The sequence below is a fragment of the Lepus europaeus genome, chromosome 23 (genome assembly GCF_033115175.1).
Source record: "Lepus europaeus isolate LE1 chromosome 23, mLepTim1.pri, whole genome shotgun sequence".
NCBI lineage: Eukaryota > Metazoa > Chordata > Mammalia > Lagomorpha > Leporidae > Lepus > Lepus europaeus.
In genome coordinates this window covers 5,934,312-5,950,436 of record NC_084849.1, presented here as the reverse complement: position 1 = coordinate 5,950,436, position 16,125 = coordinate 5,934,312, and the positions used below count along the sequence as shown (strand labels likewise).

Here is a 16,125-nt window from a genome sequence, read left to right as displayed (position 1 = left end):
CCGTGTGATCCTGCGATTGACTGGGGGCTGGCGGGAAGGGAAATGGAAGTTCTATAATTTTTCTGTTTATTGCATTTTCAGAAGCAGTCACATAGATGCACAATAATTTAATCAAGAAAAAACTTAGAGGGCCAGCATGCAGAGGGTTAAGCTGCTGCCTGTGATGCCAGCATGCCATGTGAATACTGGTTTGAGTCCCGGCTGCTCCACTTCTGATCCAGCTCACTGCTAATGTATCTAGGAAAGCGTCAGAAGATGGCCCAAGTGACTGGGCCCCTGCCACCCATGTGGGAGACCCAGATGGAGTCCCAGGCTCCTGGCTTTGGCCAGGCCCAGCCATGGCCGCTGAGACTATTTGGGGAGTGAACCAGTGGATGGGAGATCTCTCTCTGTCTCTCTCCCTGTCTCTCCTTCTCTCTCTGTAACTCTCTGCCTTTTAAATAAATAAATCTTTTTAAAAGAAAAAGTTTTTTCCTAACTTTTTTTAGTTAGAAATTTATGGGAATAAACTCACATATGGAACACAGTCCTGGTCTGTGCCTTTCTCTTAGGGATTTCAAGTGCTAGCCCCCACCTGCCAGGCCCACAGCACGTTCTGACATCTGGGTAGGTGGGCCTGAGGCTGCCTCCGTGATTTGTCTCTTCCTTTGGGTCCCCCACCCCAACACCACTCTGTCCCCGGGGATCCGTACAGGTACAGGAAGCAGCAACAGCAGGGCAGCAGGTGAATCCCACCTCAACCCACACGCCCCTCTGACCCAGGACTCGGGGACCTGCCACCTACCATGGGCGTCGAAGAACTCGTCGTCTGAGCTCTCGTCCGAGTCCCTGGCGATGCTCTGCATCCTCCACTCCGAGATGCTGTGATGAGAAGGACTCGCTGGAAGACAGAGCCCCAGGCTGACCACCCAGGCTGCAGGGAAGAGCCTGGTGCCGTGCCTGGCCACCTGAGGCAGGGACGTGTGGCAAAAGCCCGCAGGCCGAGACAGGCAGTCGGAAGCCGCTCGGGGAGCCAGGAAGGCTCCAAAGAGAATGAGGTGGAGTCGTGAGGGGAGGCGCTGCCAGGGCTCATTGTGGAGGGAGCTCCTGGGTCTCTGGAAGTGCCCCCTCCCATCCCATCCACCTGGGGTGTGTGGTCACGGGAGAAGGCCAGGGCAGGAGGGGTAGCAGGCCTAAGTCTGGGATGTGCACTAAGCTGGTCCTGAGTCCACTCCTGGGCCTGACCCTGAGAAATCTCCTTCAACTCGGCCATGGCCCAGTGGATGGGCGGGCACAGCACTGCAGGGCCAGGGAGGCAGGGAGACGGGTCCTAGGGCACCCAGCTGGCTGGGAAAGCTGGCCTGGCTGCCGGCCCTGGCTTGGCTCTCTTTCTCAGGATCTGAAGCCTGCAAGGTGTCCTCTCCCATAGAGAGATGATGCCCTCCCAGGCTAGGGGAACCCACCCTGACCTGCCTCCCCCAGGCAGGCTGCGGGGTCGAGACCTCACCTGGCACCAAGTTAGAAAGGGAACAGTTCTGTCTCCCAGTGTGCTTGGCGCCACGGTATCCACCGGAAACAGGCTGTTTTCGGGGTAGAATGGCCTAGCAGTGGTGTGACTGAGCGGGACCAGCAGGGGGCAGGGACCCTGAGGTGGGCCTGGTGGCACTGGGGGCTCACCTCCCCGCTTGGACGACCGTGACGACTTGGAGGACGTGGACCACTGCTTCTTTAGGCCCCGCCCTACCAGGGGCTCCCCATTGCTGCTGCTGGGCTCGGGGGTCTCCCAGGAGACCTGGTCCTGGGAGGCTTGGTCCTTGGTGAGCTCTGTGGCTTCTTCACTGTCCTCGGTGAACTGGGCCATCTTGCGAGACAGCATGAGCTGCGCCTCCTTCTCTAGCTCCCGGATGTTCTCCATGCTCAGCCCGAACCACTCATCCTGCCAGCACCAGGCCTGCCGGTGGGCCCGCACCATCACCCTCCGGAGCCCTGCAGGGTGGGGGAGGGGCAGGGAGTCAGCTTCAGGGCCGGCATTGGGACCCCCAGGCTGGAGCCTGTGGCTGGGCAGCCGATCGGCGTAGTGGGTCAGGTGCAAGTCGCTCACTGCCCATCGGTACCTCGGTTTCCCCAAGGACAGCCTCACCAGTGGTCTACAGTCAGGGCAGAGGGGCCTCCCAGGCAATGTGTCTGGTCAGAGCCACAACTAATTGTGGGAGACTCCTGCCCCCAGGGGGTAGTGCAATAGGATTTGCCAAAAGTATTCTGTTTTGGTTCCTGTCTACAATTTTTGTGGAATTTCTCTTGGAAAATCAAGTTCAAACTGGGTTGTTTTTTTTGTTTTGTTTTGTTTTTTTAATGCTTTAAGAAGAGTATGTTACACAGATGATATCTGTGTTACACACAGAAAACCAGATAGAGTATGAAGGATAACAGAGCAGCGACAGAGACAGACGGCAGACTGGGGCTGCCTTGGAGACGGAGAGGCTCAGAGGCTCACTCTGAGTAGCCAGGAGGCTTCAGAGAGTTCGTGGAAAATGTGGAGGCTGAAAACACACGTGTGGATTTCAAAAAATTTCTGCACCCAAATATACTTGTCTCCTAATCCCATCTCTCCCCAAACCGCTCCCTTCTCCGTGAGTGGGCTGACAGTGTGACGTGCACTACCGCTAGCGTCTCTCCTCAGGTCCTAAACGAAGTCACCCTTGCGCGTGGTGACACAGATGTCTGCCCTAGGGCCTCTCTCAGGCTGACTCGGGGTGGGACCAACCCCGGGTGCTGTGACCCCATGCTGCGATAAGGTAGGCGGGGGCTGGGGGTTCTAGGGGAGGGGAGCAGCTTGGGCCAGGCCCCCAGGCCGTCCCTTGGCCTATCTGCTCCCTGGACACCTGCTCTGAAGCCAGTGGCCCTGGCGAGCAGCAGAGAGGCTGTCTCCAAGGGCTGCTTGCTTCAACCACAGACCAGGCCAGGAATGTCTGGGGCATTCATGGGTGGTCAGAAAAAAGCCACGGGGCTGAGATGCGCATGGGCTTTGGGGTCACCTTTTGGGAATCAAACACAAGTGCAGAGTCCCAGGCGGACAAGCAGAGTGGAGGCGGGACGGAGGCCTGGGCGTGGGGTGAGCTCACCGGTGTCGTGGATGAACCTCTCGATCTTGGACTGCATACCCCAGTAGCGGAACTCCACCTTGCAGAGCTTGTAGGCGCACATGAGGGGGAAGACCTGCCTCTTGTACTCCTCGATCCAGTTGTCGGACAGAGGCCCCCGGCGCGTCTTGGCCGACTGGAACAGCTTAGGGTCCTCCTCCACCTTGTACTCGTTTGGGGGCACGGGGTCCTTGACAATGTCGATGAAGTCTGTGGGGGGGGAGGGTCCTACAAGTGGCTACTTCTGCCAGACCTCGACCCTGCCCCTGCCCGCCCCTTCTCCACTTCCACCATCCCAAGTCCTTGCAAGGGCTCTGGGACACTGGTGCTCAGGCAGCAACCTGGGCTCAGGACCTGCGTCCTGCTGCCTTTTAAGTCATTCAGCCAAGCCCATGTTCCAACTGCACTGGTGAGCTGAGGAGGGGGGTGGGGTGCAGCCACAGAGAGTGGGGTGGGGAAGCATCCCAGACAAGTGGCCTTTCAGCCAGGATCACAAGGGTGAAGGCGTCCTGGCAGCTCTGGGGTGTGGGGGGGGAGCTGGGGCTCCAGGTGTCAGTGTGTGGGAGGGAGGGAGGCCACTGTTACGAAAGCAGCCCTTGTTTGCCAAGCTACACACCCACACGTTGCCCCAAACTACGCGTCTCAGCTGACCCCTTGGAAAACTCCTCCTGGGTCGAGAAGAGACATCTGAAGGAACCAGGCAGAGGCGTTGGGCCTGAGGCTGGGCGGATGGCACAGAGCTGGGACACAGGTTCCGGGGGGACCAGACGCACGGAGCTGCCAAGGGCTCGCCTGGTCCTTCCCTCCTGCTATGGGGACAACTGTGCTCCCCTTAGATTTCTATGCTGAGCCCTAAACCCAGTGCCTTCAGAATGTGGCCCTATTCGGAGACAGGGTATCTATAATGTGGTAACTGAGTTAAAATGAGGCCATTAAGATGGGCCTGGTCCATTGCGACCAGTGCCCTTATACGATGGGGAAGTCTGGGAGCAGCTGTGGGGACACTGGGGGATGTATCTCATGGGCACTGGCTTCCCCCACCCCTACCCCGGTGCCGGCCGTGTACCACCTGAAATGCCCCACACGCACTTGGCCTTGAACCCAGGGGCTGCATTTGGCCCACAGATATGTGTTGTTAGACGGTACAGTCTTACAAGGATTTCTGATTAGTTGGTAACATTTAGGAATTGGAGATTTCACATGAAAATTCGGGTCTCTGGCCTCCCTTGATGATGATGTGGGGGCCATTTCTGCAAGGCACTGGCAGCCGGAGGGGAGTGGGCATGCTCAGCCACCGCCAAAGGGAGCAGCCCCAGTGTCTGCCTGGCCTCAGCCTGACCGGCCCCCAGCACTGGGGGGTGGAGGGAAGGGGCTCTGGGTGGGCAAGGTGCTTAGACTTGATGTGCATGTCAGGGACATGAGCCAAAGAGGCCCGCAAGCTTGCTGGACAGACCAGGCTGGGGCCCAAGGGGCAGGGTGGAGGGGACCTGTGAGCGGGAACCCAGAATTACCAATCGTCAGCTGGTTCTTTTCCACGGGAGAGAGACTGAACACGTTGGGGTTTTCTCCAGCATCAGTTTTATAAAAGGTCTCGATGTCGATGGAGAATTTCTCCACAAAAGGGCAGGTGAACCTGGGGGAGGAGAGCACTGTCAGGACCTGGCGTGGAGGGGGCACAGGAAGGCCAGGCCAGGCCGTCAGACCCCAGGGCAGAAGCAAAGCAGGACACAGTGGGAACAGGAGGCAGGGAGGTGGCTGGGACCTCCTGGACTGTGGTCTCAAGCCAAGGACAGCCAGGCCAGGCTGAGGGAGGGTTCAGGAGGGTGCGGAGAGCTGCCAACTTCCATCACCCACAACTGGGTATACGTCATGGGTGTGTACAGTAGGGTGGGAACACAGGTGCAGCCACAGCTGTGTAAGGCTGAGCCAGCAGACTGTGGGTCCAGCACTCCCAGGGTGTGCCCCATGCAGCCCCCAAGGAGGAGGCAATGGGCAACAGCCCTCTCTGGGCTGGAGATGAGCTCTCTGTGGGTTCTCTGGCAAGTTCCAGCAAAGTCCCAAGGATGGGGAAGGAGGGGAGCCCGAGGAGATGTGGGGCACCCACCTGCTCAGCCAGCAGGAGCAGCTCCCAACTGTCTACCCTGCAGTGCTGAGCTACGCATGGGGCAGGGCGCACACGGTCAGGAGAGCCCGATCAAGCCCTGCTGCAGCAGCTCAAGGCCCCCCGAGCCACCCAGGCTACCTGCAGGCTGCTCCTCCTAGCAGGCTGACCGTCCGGTCTGCCCCGAGGAACCTAGTGAGTTTGTATTCTCTAGCCTTGCCAGGTGGCCAAGGGTCATTACCAGGCTCAAGCTTTCATGGCTTCCACCCCAGTGATCTGGGGGCCATGAGGAGCGTTGCCCTCTCCCGCCTGTGCCCACCCTGGGGACCTTCAGGGCACCTGCCTGCGACAGACAGACACTGAGTTCTTCGGAGGGATAAGGGGTGGAGCCTGGTGCAGGCCCTGGGACCTGTAACACAGGATGCTTCCTGCCACGAGGGAAGGCGGAGGCGGGGGAGGCAGCAGTGGTGCACCTGGTTCTGGTGTAGGGGTAAGCGTTCCAGGACTCCTCCACCACCCGCAGGGCCGCCTTGGGCAGGATGGAGCGGAACCAGCCAGGGATGTGCATGCCCACGTGGTACACCTTGTGCGTGTACTGCCCAGAGCCGCCGGGGCCATCCGTGTACGGCCGGTTCTCCAGGATCTCCACGCCGCTGCCTTCACCGTACGTCTCATTGCGGCTTTTCTTCTGTGGGGACAAAAGCACTGCGGTGGTTGAGGGGCCAGAGCCCCCCACACAAGGCAAGGGCTCAGGAGACAGAGCCTGGTGTGGGGCAGGACACGGGGCTTTGGCCAGCAAGGCTGGCTCCTCCCAGGCCACTTCAGGATCTCTGAACCCAGTCCCAGGCTCCAAGTGCCGCAGGCCCTGGGCAGGCATCTGAAGGTGCGCTGGATTCCCTCTCTGGGCCCAGCACTGCACAAACAAACCCTCTGCTCTGGCTCCTTCTGTCAGGGCTGAGCATCCTCAAGATCAGGAAGAAGACACGGGCGCCCACTTTCTCACTTCTACACGTTTCGGAGAGCGATTGGGCAAGAAAAATACACAAGAGGCATCCAGATTGAAAAAGAATAAGTAAAAAGCTGGGGCTGGCGCTGTGGTGTAGTGAGTTAGGCCTCCACCTGCAATGCTGGCATCCCATATGGGTGCCAGTTTGAGTCTTGGTTGCTCCACTTCTGATCCAACTCTGTTAATATGCTTAGGAAAGTGGCAGAAGATGGCCCAAGTACTTGGGCCCCTGCACCCACGTGAGACTGGGGTAGAGCTCCAGGTCCCTGGCTTCGCCTGGCCCAGCCTTGGCTATCATGGCCATTTGGGCAGTAAACAATGGATGGAAGATCCCTCTCTCTTTCACTATCTCTCAGTCTCTCCTCTGTGAACTCTGTAACTCTGACTTTCAAATAAACAAATCTGCAAAAAAAGGAAATTAAGAAATAAATTATAATAGTATTTGAGATAACAAAATACCTAGGAATAATCTTAACCAAAGAGGTGAAATATTTGTGTACCAAAAATATAAAATGTTGCTGGAAAAAAACACAACACCTAAATATAATGGGAAGCTCTCCCATGTCCATAGATGGAAGATTTAATGTCATAAAGACACGATTCTCCCTAGAGCAGCCTAAAGATCAACACAATTCCTATTCCTATCAAAATCACAGCAGCTTTTTTTTTTTTTTTGGTATAAATGGAAAAGCTGAGGCCAGTGCTGTGGCGTAGTCAGTTAAGCTGCCGCCTGCAGCGCTGGCATCCTGTATGGGTGCTGGTTTGAGTCCTGGATGCACCTAGCAGTCCAAGTACTTGGGCTCCTGCACACATGTGGAAGACCTGGAAGAAGCTCCTGGCTCCCGGTTTTGGTCTGGCTCAGCCCTGGCCATTTGGGCCATTTGTGGCCATTTTGGAAGTGAACCAGTGGGTGGAAGACTTCTCTCTTTCTATCTCTGCCTTTCCTTCTCTGTAACTTCGCCTTTCAAATAAAAGGAAAAAAAAGAAATGGAAAAGTTGATCCTAAAATTCATATGGAATTGCAAGGAACCCCAAATAACCAGAACAATCTTCAAGACAAAACAAGATGATGCTCAGGACGCACGGTTCGCTGTATCAAAACAGCACAAAGGGCTGGAAGTGTGGTGCCGTGGGTTAAGCCACTGCCTGAGCACCGACATCTCCTATGGGCACAGGTTCAGTCCTGGCTGCTCCATTTCTGACCCAGCTCCTGCTAATGTGTCTGGGAAAGCAGTGGAGGGTGGCCCAAGTGCTTAGGCCTCTGTATCCATGTGGGAGACCAGCAGATGGAAGATCTCTCTCTCTGCCTCTCCCTCTCTCTATAAACTCTGCCTTTGAAATAAATAAATAAATCTCTATGGTCAATTAGTTTTTGACAAGACTGCCCAGATCATTTGGCAGGGAAAGAACAGTGCCAGGTCAACTGGACATCCACATGCAAAAGCATGAAGTCGAACCCTGCCTCACACCACATACAAAACCAACTCAAAATGGGCCAGAGGTCAAAATGCAACCACTGAAATTATGAAACTGTAAGCTCTTAGAAGAAAATAGAGGTAAATAAGGTCGTTTCATGGTCTTGAGTTTGGCAGTTGAAATATATCCTGGTGGATGAGGAGGGACCACTGTACTTGCACTCCAAGCCTTCAGAGGGCTCCAGCCCGCCGGCGGATGCCAAGGGTCCACACACAAACCTATACACCAACACTCACTGGAGCAAGGCTCACGACAGCCACACACAAACCTATACACCAACACTCACCGGAGCAAGGCTCACGACAGCCACACACAAACCTATACACCAACACTCACCGGAGCAAGGCTTACCACAGCCACACACAAACCTATACACCAACACTCACTGGAGCAAGGCTCACGACAGCCACACACAAACCTATACACCAACACTCACCGGATCATGGCTCACGACAGCCACACACAAACCTATACACCAACACTCACCGGAGCAAGGCTCACCACAGCCACACACAAACCTATACACCAACACTCACTGGAGCAAGGCTCACGACAGCCACACACAAACCTATACACCAACACTCACCGGATCATGGCTCACGACAGCCACACACAAACCTATTACCAACACTCACCGGAGCAAGGCTCACCACAGCCACACACAAACCTATACACCAACACTCACCGGAGCAAGGCTCACGACAGCCACACACAAACCTATACACCAACACTCACTGGAGCATGGCTCACCACAGCCACACACAAACCTATACACCAACACTCACCGGAGCATGGCTCACCACAGCCACACACAAACCTATACACCAACACTCACTGGAGCAAGGCTCACGACAGCCACACACAAACCTATACACCAACACTCACTGGAGCAAGGCTCACCACAGCCACACACAAACCTATACACCAACACTCACCGGAGCAAGGCTCACCACAGCCACAGACAAACCTATACACCAACACTCACCGGAGCAAGGCTCACCACAGCCACACACAAACCTATACACCAACACTCACCGGAGCAAGGCTCACCACAGCCACACACAAACCTATACACCAACACTCACCGGAGCAAGGCTCACCACAGCCACACACAAACCTATACACCAACACTCACCGGAGCAAGGCTCACCACAGCCACACACAAACCTATACACCAACACTCACCGGAGCAAGGCTCACCACAGCCACACACAAACCTATACACCAACACTCACCGGAGCAAGGCTCACCACAGCCACACACAAACCTATACACCAACACTCACCGGAGCAAGGCTCACCACAGCCACACACAAACCTATACACCAACACTCACCGGAGCAAGGCTCACCACAGCCACACACAAACCTATACACCAACACTCACCGGAGCAAGGCTCACCACAGCCACACACAAACCTATACACCAACACTCACCGGAGCAAGGCTCACCACAGCCACACACAAACCTATACACCAACACTCACCGGAGCAAGGCTCACCACAGCCACACACAAACCTATACACCAACACTCACCGGAGCAAGGCTCACCACAGCCACACACAAACCTATACACCAACACTCACCGGAGCAAGGCTCACCACAGCCACACACAAACCTATACACCAACACTCACCGGAGCAAGGCTCACCACAGCCACACACAAACCTATACACCAACACTCACTGGAGCATGGCTCACCACAGCCACACACAAACCTATACACCAACACTCACCGGAGCATGGCTCACCACAGCCACACACAAACCTATACACCAACACTCACCGGAGCAAGGCTCACCACAGCCACACACAAACCTATACACCAACACTCACCGGAGCAAGGCTTACCACAGCCACACACAAACCTATACACCAACACTCACTGGAGCAAGGCTCACCACAGCCACACACAAACCTATACACCAACACTCACCGGAGCAAGGCTCACCACAGCCACACACAAACCTATACACCAACACTCACCGGAGCATGGCTCACCACAGCCACACACAAACCTATACACCAACACTCACCGGAGCAAGGCTCACAGCAGCCACACACAAACCTACACACCAACACTCACCGGAGCATGGCTCACCACAGCCACACACAAACCTATACACCAACACTCACCGGAGCAAGGCTCACGACAGCCACACACAAACCTATACACCAACACTCACCGGAGCAAGGCTCACCACAGCCACACACAAACCTATACACCAACACTCACTGGAGCAAGGCTCACCACAGCCACACACAAACCTATACACCAACACTCACCGGAGCAAGGCTCACCACAGCCACACACAAACCTATACACCAACACTCACTGGAGCAAGGCTCACCACAGCCACACACAAACCTATACACCAACACTCACCGGAGCAAGGCTCACCACAGCCACACACAAACCTATACACCAACACTCACCGGAGCAAGGCTCACCACAGCCACACACAAACCTATACACCAACACTCACCGGAGCAAGGCTCACCACAGCCACACACAAACCTATACACCAACACTCACTGGAGCATGGCTCACCACAGCCACACACAAACCTATACACCAACACTCACCGGAGCAAGGCTCACCACAGCCACACACAAACCTATACACCAACACTCACCGGAGCAAGGCTTACCACAGCCACACACAAACCTATACACCAACACTCACCGGAGCAAGGCTCACCACAGCCACACACAAACCTATACACCAACACTCACTGGAGCAAGGCTCACCACAGCCACACACAAACCTATACACCAACACTCACCGGAGCAAGGCTCACCACAGCCACACACAAACCTATACACCAACACTCACCGGAGCAAGGCTCACCACAGCCACACACAAACCTATACACCAACACTCACCGGAGCAAGGCTCACCACAGCCACACACAAACCTATACACCAACACTCACCGGAGCAAGGCTCACGACAGCCACACACAAACCTATACACCAACACTCACCGGAGCAAGGCTCACCACAGCCACACACAAACCTATACACCAACACTCACCGGAGCAAGGCTCACCACAGCCACACACAAACCTATACACCAACACTCACCGGAGCAAGGCTCACCACAGCCACACACAAACCTATACACCAACACTCACCGGAGCAAGGCTTACCACAGCCACACACAAACCTATACACCAACACTCACCGGAGCATGGCTCACCACAGCCACACACAAACCTATACACCAACACTCACCGGAGCAAGGCTCACAGCAGCCACACACAAACCTATACACCAACACTCACCGGAGCAAGGCTTACCACAGCCACACACAAACCTATACACCAACACTCACTGGAGCAAGGCTCACCACAGCCACACACAAACCTATACACCAACACTCACCGGAGCATGGCTCACCACAGCCACACACAAACCTATACACCAACACTCACCGGAGCAAGGCTCACCACAGCCACACACAAACCTATACACCAACACTCACCGGAGCAAGGCTTACCACAGCCACACACAAACCTATACACCAACACTCACCGGAGCAAGGCTCACCACAGCCACACACAAACCTATACACCAACACTCACCGGAGCAAGGCTCACCACAGCCACACACAAACCTATACACCAACACTCACCGGAGCAAGGCTCACCACAGCCACACACAAACCTATACACCAACACTCACCGGAGCAAGGCTCACCACAGCCACACACAAACCTATACACCAACACTCACCGGAGCAAGGCTCACCACAGCCACACACAAACCTATACACCAACACTCACCGGAGCAAGGCTCACCACAGCCACACACAAACCTACACACCAACACTCACCGGAGCAAGGCTCACCACAGCCACACACAAACCTATACACCAACACTCACCGGAGCATGGCTCACAGCAGCCACACACAAACCTATACACCAACACTCACCGGAGCAAGGCTCACCACAGCCACACACAAACCTATACACCAACACTCACTGGAGCATGGCTCACCACAGCCACACACAAACCTATACACCAACACTCACTGGAGCAAGGCTCACCACAGCCACACACAAACCTCTACACCAACACTCACCGGAGCAAGGCTCACCACAGCCACACACAAACCTATACACCAACACTCACCGGAGCATGGCTCACCACAGCCACACACAAACCTCTACACCAACACTCACCGGAGCAAGGCTCACCACAGCCACACACAAACCTATACACCAACACTCACCGGAGCATGGCTCACCACAGCCACACACAAACCTATACACCAACACTCACTGGAGCATGGCTCACCACAGCCACACACAAACCTATACACCAACACTCACCGGAGCAAGGCTCACCACAGCCACACACAAACCTATACACCAACACTCACCGGAGCAAGGCTCACCACAGCCACACACAAACCTATACACCAACACTCACCGGAGCATGGCTCACCACAGCCACACACAAACCTATACACCAACACTCACCGGAGCATGGCTCACCACAGCCACACACAAACCTATACACCAACACTCACCGGAGCAAGGCTCACCACAGCCACACACAAACCTATACACCAACACTCACCGGAGCAAGGCTTACCACAGCCACACACAAACCTATACACCAACACTCACCGGAGCATGGCTCACCACAGCCACACACAAACCTATACACCAACACTCACCGGAGCATGGCTCACCACAGCCACACACAAACCTATACACCAACACTCACCGGAGCAAGGCTCACCACAGCCACACACAAACCTATACACCAACACTCACCGGAGCAAGGCTCACCACAGCCACACACAAACCTATACACCAACACTCACTGGAGCATGGCTCACCACAGCCACACACAAACCTATACACCAACACTCACCGGAGCAAGGCTCACCACAGCCACACACAAACCTATACACCAACACTCACCGGAGCAAGGCTTACCACAGCCACACACAAACCTATACACCAACACTCACCGGAGCAAGGCTCACCACAGCCACACACAAACCTATACACCAACACTCACTGGAGCAAGGCTCACCACAGCCACACACAAACCTATACACCAACACTCACCGGAGCAAGGCTCACCACAGCCACACACAAACCTATACACCAACACTCACTGGAGCAAGGCTCACCACAGCCACACACAAACCTATACACCAACACTCACCGGAGCAAGGCTCACCACAGCCACACACAAACCTATACACCAACACTCACCGGAGCAAGGCTCACCACAGCCACACACAAACCTATACACCAACACTCACCGGAGCAAGGCTCACCACAGCCACACACAAACCTATACACCAACACTCACTGGAGCATGGCTCACCACAGCCACACACAAACCTATACACCAACACTCACCGGAGCAAGGCTCACCACAGCCACACACAAACCTATACACCAACACTCACCGGAGCAAGGCTTACCACAGCCACACACAAACCTATACACCAACACTCACCGGAGCAAGGCTCACCACAGCCACACACAAACCTATACACCAACACTCACTGGAGCAAGGCTCACCACAGCCACACACAAACCTATACACCAACACTCACCGGAGCAAGGCTCACCACAGCCACACACAAACCTATACACCAACACTCACCGGAGCAAGGCTCACCACAGCCACACACAAACCTATACACCAACACTCACCGGAGCAAGGCTCACCACAGCCACACACAAACCTATACACCAACACTCACCGGAGCAAGGCTCACGACAGCCACACACAAACCTATACACCAACACTCACCGGAGCAAGGCTCACCACAGCCACACACAAACCTATACACCAACACTCACCGGAGCAAGGCTCACCACAGCCACACACAAACCTATACACCAACACTCACCGGAGCAAGGCTCACCACAGCCACACACAAACCTATACACCAACACTCACCGGAGCAAGGCTTACCACAGCCACACACAAACCTATACACCAACACTCACCGGAGCATGGCTCACCACAGCCACACACAAACCTATACACCAACACTCACCGGAGCAAGGCTCACAGCAGCCACACACAAACCTATACACCAACACTCACCGGAGCAAGGCTTACCACAGCCACACACAAACCTATACACCAACACTCACTGGAGCAAGGCTCACCACAGCCACACACAAACCTATACACCAACACTCACCGGAGCATGGCTCACCACAGCCACACACAAACCTATACACCAACACTCACCGGAGCAAGGCTCACCACAGCCACACACAAACCTATACACCAACACTCACCGGAGCAAGGCTCACCACAGCCACACACAAACCTCTACACCAACACTCACTGGAGCAAGGCTCACCACAGCCACACACAAACCTATACACCAACACTCACTGGAGCAAGGCTCACGACAGCCACACACAAACCTATACACCAACACTCACCGGAGCATGGCTCACCACAGCCACACACAAACCTATACACCAACACTCACTGGAGCAAGGCTCACCACAGCCACACACAAACCTATACACCAACACTCACCGGAGCAAGGCTCACCACAGCCACACACAAACCTATACACCAACACTCACCGGAGCATGGCTCACAGCAGCCACACACAAACCTATACACCAACACTCACCGGAGCATGGCTCACAGCAGCCACACACAAACCTATACACCAACACTCACCGGAGCATGGCTCACGACAGCCACACACAAACCTATACACCAACACTCACCGGAGCAAGGCTCACCACAGCCACACACAAACCTATACACCAACACTCACCGGAGCAAGGCTCACCACAGCCACACACAAACCTACACACCAACACTCACCGGAGCAAGGCTCACGACAGCCACACACAAACCTATACACCAACACTCACCGGAGCAAGGCTCACCACAGCCACACACAAACCTACACACCAACACTCACCGGAGCATGGCTCACCACAGCCACACACAAACCTATACACCAACACTCACTGGAGCAAGGCTCACGACAGCCACACACAAACCTATACACCAACACTCACCGGAGCAAGGCTCACCACAGCCACACACAAACCTATACACCAACACTCACCGGAGCAAGGCTCACCACAGCCACACACAAACCTACACACCAACACTCACCGGAGCAAGGCTCACGACAGCCACACACAAACCTATACACCAACACTCACCGGAGCAAGGCTCACCACAGCCACACACAAACCTACACACCAACACTCACCGGAGCATGGCTCACCACAGCCACACACAAACCTACACACCAACACTCACCGGAGCAAGGCTCACGACAGCCACACACAAACCTATACACCAACACTCACCGGAGCAAGGCTTACCACAGCCACACACAAACCTATACACCAACACTCACTGGAGCAAGGCTCACCACAGCCACACACAAACCTATACACCAACACTCACCGGAGCATGGCTCACCACAGCCACACACAAACCTATACACCAACACTCACCGGAGCAAGGCTCACCACAGCCACACACAAACCTATACACCAACACTCACCGGAGCAAGGCTCACCACAGCCACACACAAACCTATACACCAACACTCACCGGAGCAAGGCTCACCACAGCCACACACAAACCTATACACCAACACTCACCGGAGCATGGCTCACCACAGCCACACACAAACCTATACACCAACACTCACCGGAGCATGGCTCACCACAGCCACACACAAACCTATACACCAACACTCACCGGAGCATGGCTCACCACAGCCACACACAAACCTATACACCAACACTCACTGGAGCAAGGCTCACCACAGCCACACACAAACCTATACACCAACACTCACTGGAGCAAGGCTCACCACAGCCACACACAAACCTATACACCAACACTCACCGGAGCATGGCTCACCACAGCCACACACAAACCTATACACCAACACTCACCGGAGCAAGGCTCACCACAGCCACACACAAACCTATACACCAACACTCACCGGAGCATGGCTCACCACAGCCACACACAAACCTATACACCAACACTCACCGGAGCAAGGCTCACCACAGCCACACACAAACCTATACACCAACACTCACCGGAGCAAGGCTCACGACAGCCACACACAAACCTATACACCAACACTCACCGGAGCAAGGCTCACCACAGCCACACACAAACCTATACACCAACACTCACCGGAGCAAGGCTCACCACAGCCACACACAAACCTATACACCAACACTCACCGGAGCAAGGCTCACCACAGCCACACACAAACCTATACACCAACACTCACCGGAGCAAGGCTCACCACAGCCACACACAAACCTATACACCAACACTCACCGGAGCATGGCTCACCACAGCCACACACAAACCTATACACCAACACTCACCGGAGCGTGGCTCACCACAGCCACACACAAACCTATAC

At 55.0% G+C, this 16,125-nt stretch overlaps 1 protein-coding gene across 5 annotated transcripts in view; it reads right to left on the bottom strand.

Annotated features, from left to right (window-relative positions):
* PITPNM2 (phosphatidylinositol transfer protein membrane associated 2) overlaps nucleotides 1–16,125 on the bottom strand; it is a 159,156-nt gene that overhangs the window by 17,725 nt on the left and 125,306 nt on the right. For all 5 annotated transcript variants that reach the window (XM_062181974.1, XM_062181975.1, XM_062181977.1 and 2 more), the window contains exons 4-8: nucleotides 5,694–5,908; nucleotides 4,631–4,752; nucleotides 3,102–3,329; nucleotides 1,657–1,965; nucleotides 785–880 (exon numbers count right to left, since the gene is read on the bottom strand). In XM_062181974.1, coding sequence (XP_062037958.1) covers nucleotides 785–880; nucleotides 1,657–1,965; nucleotides 3,102–3,329; nucleotides 4,631–4,752; nucleotides 5,694–5,908 — 970 coding nt within the window. The remainder of the gene's footprint in view (nucleotides 1–784; nucleotides 881–1,656; nucleotides 1,966–3,101; nucleotides 3,330–4,630; nucleotides 4,753–5,693; nucleotides 5,909–16,125) is intronic.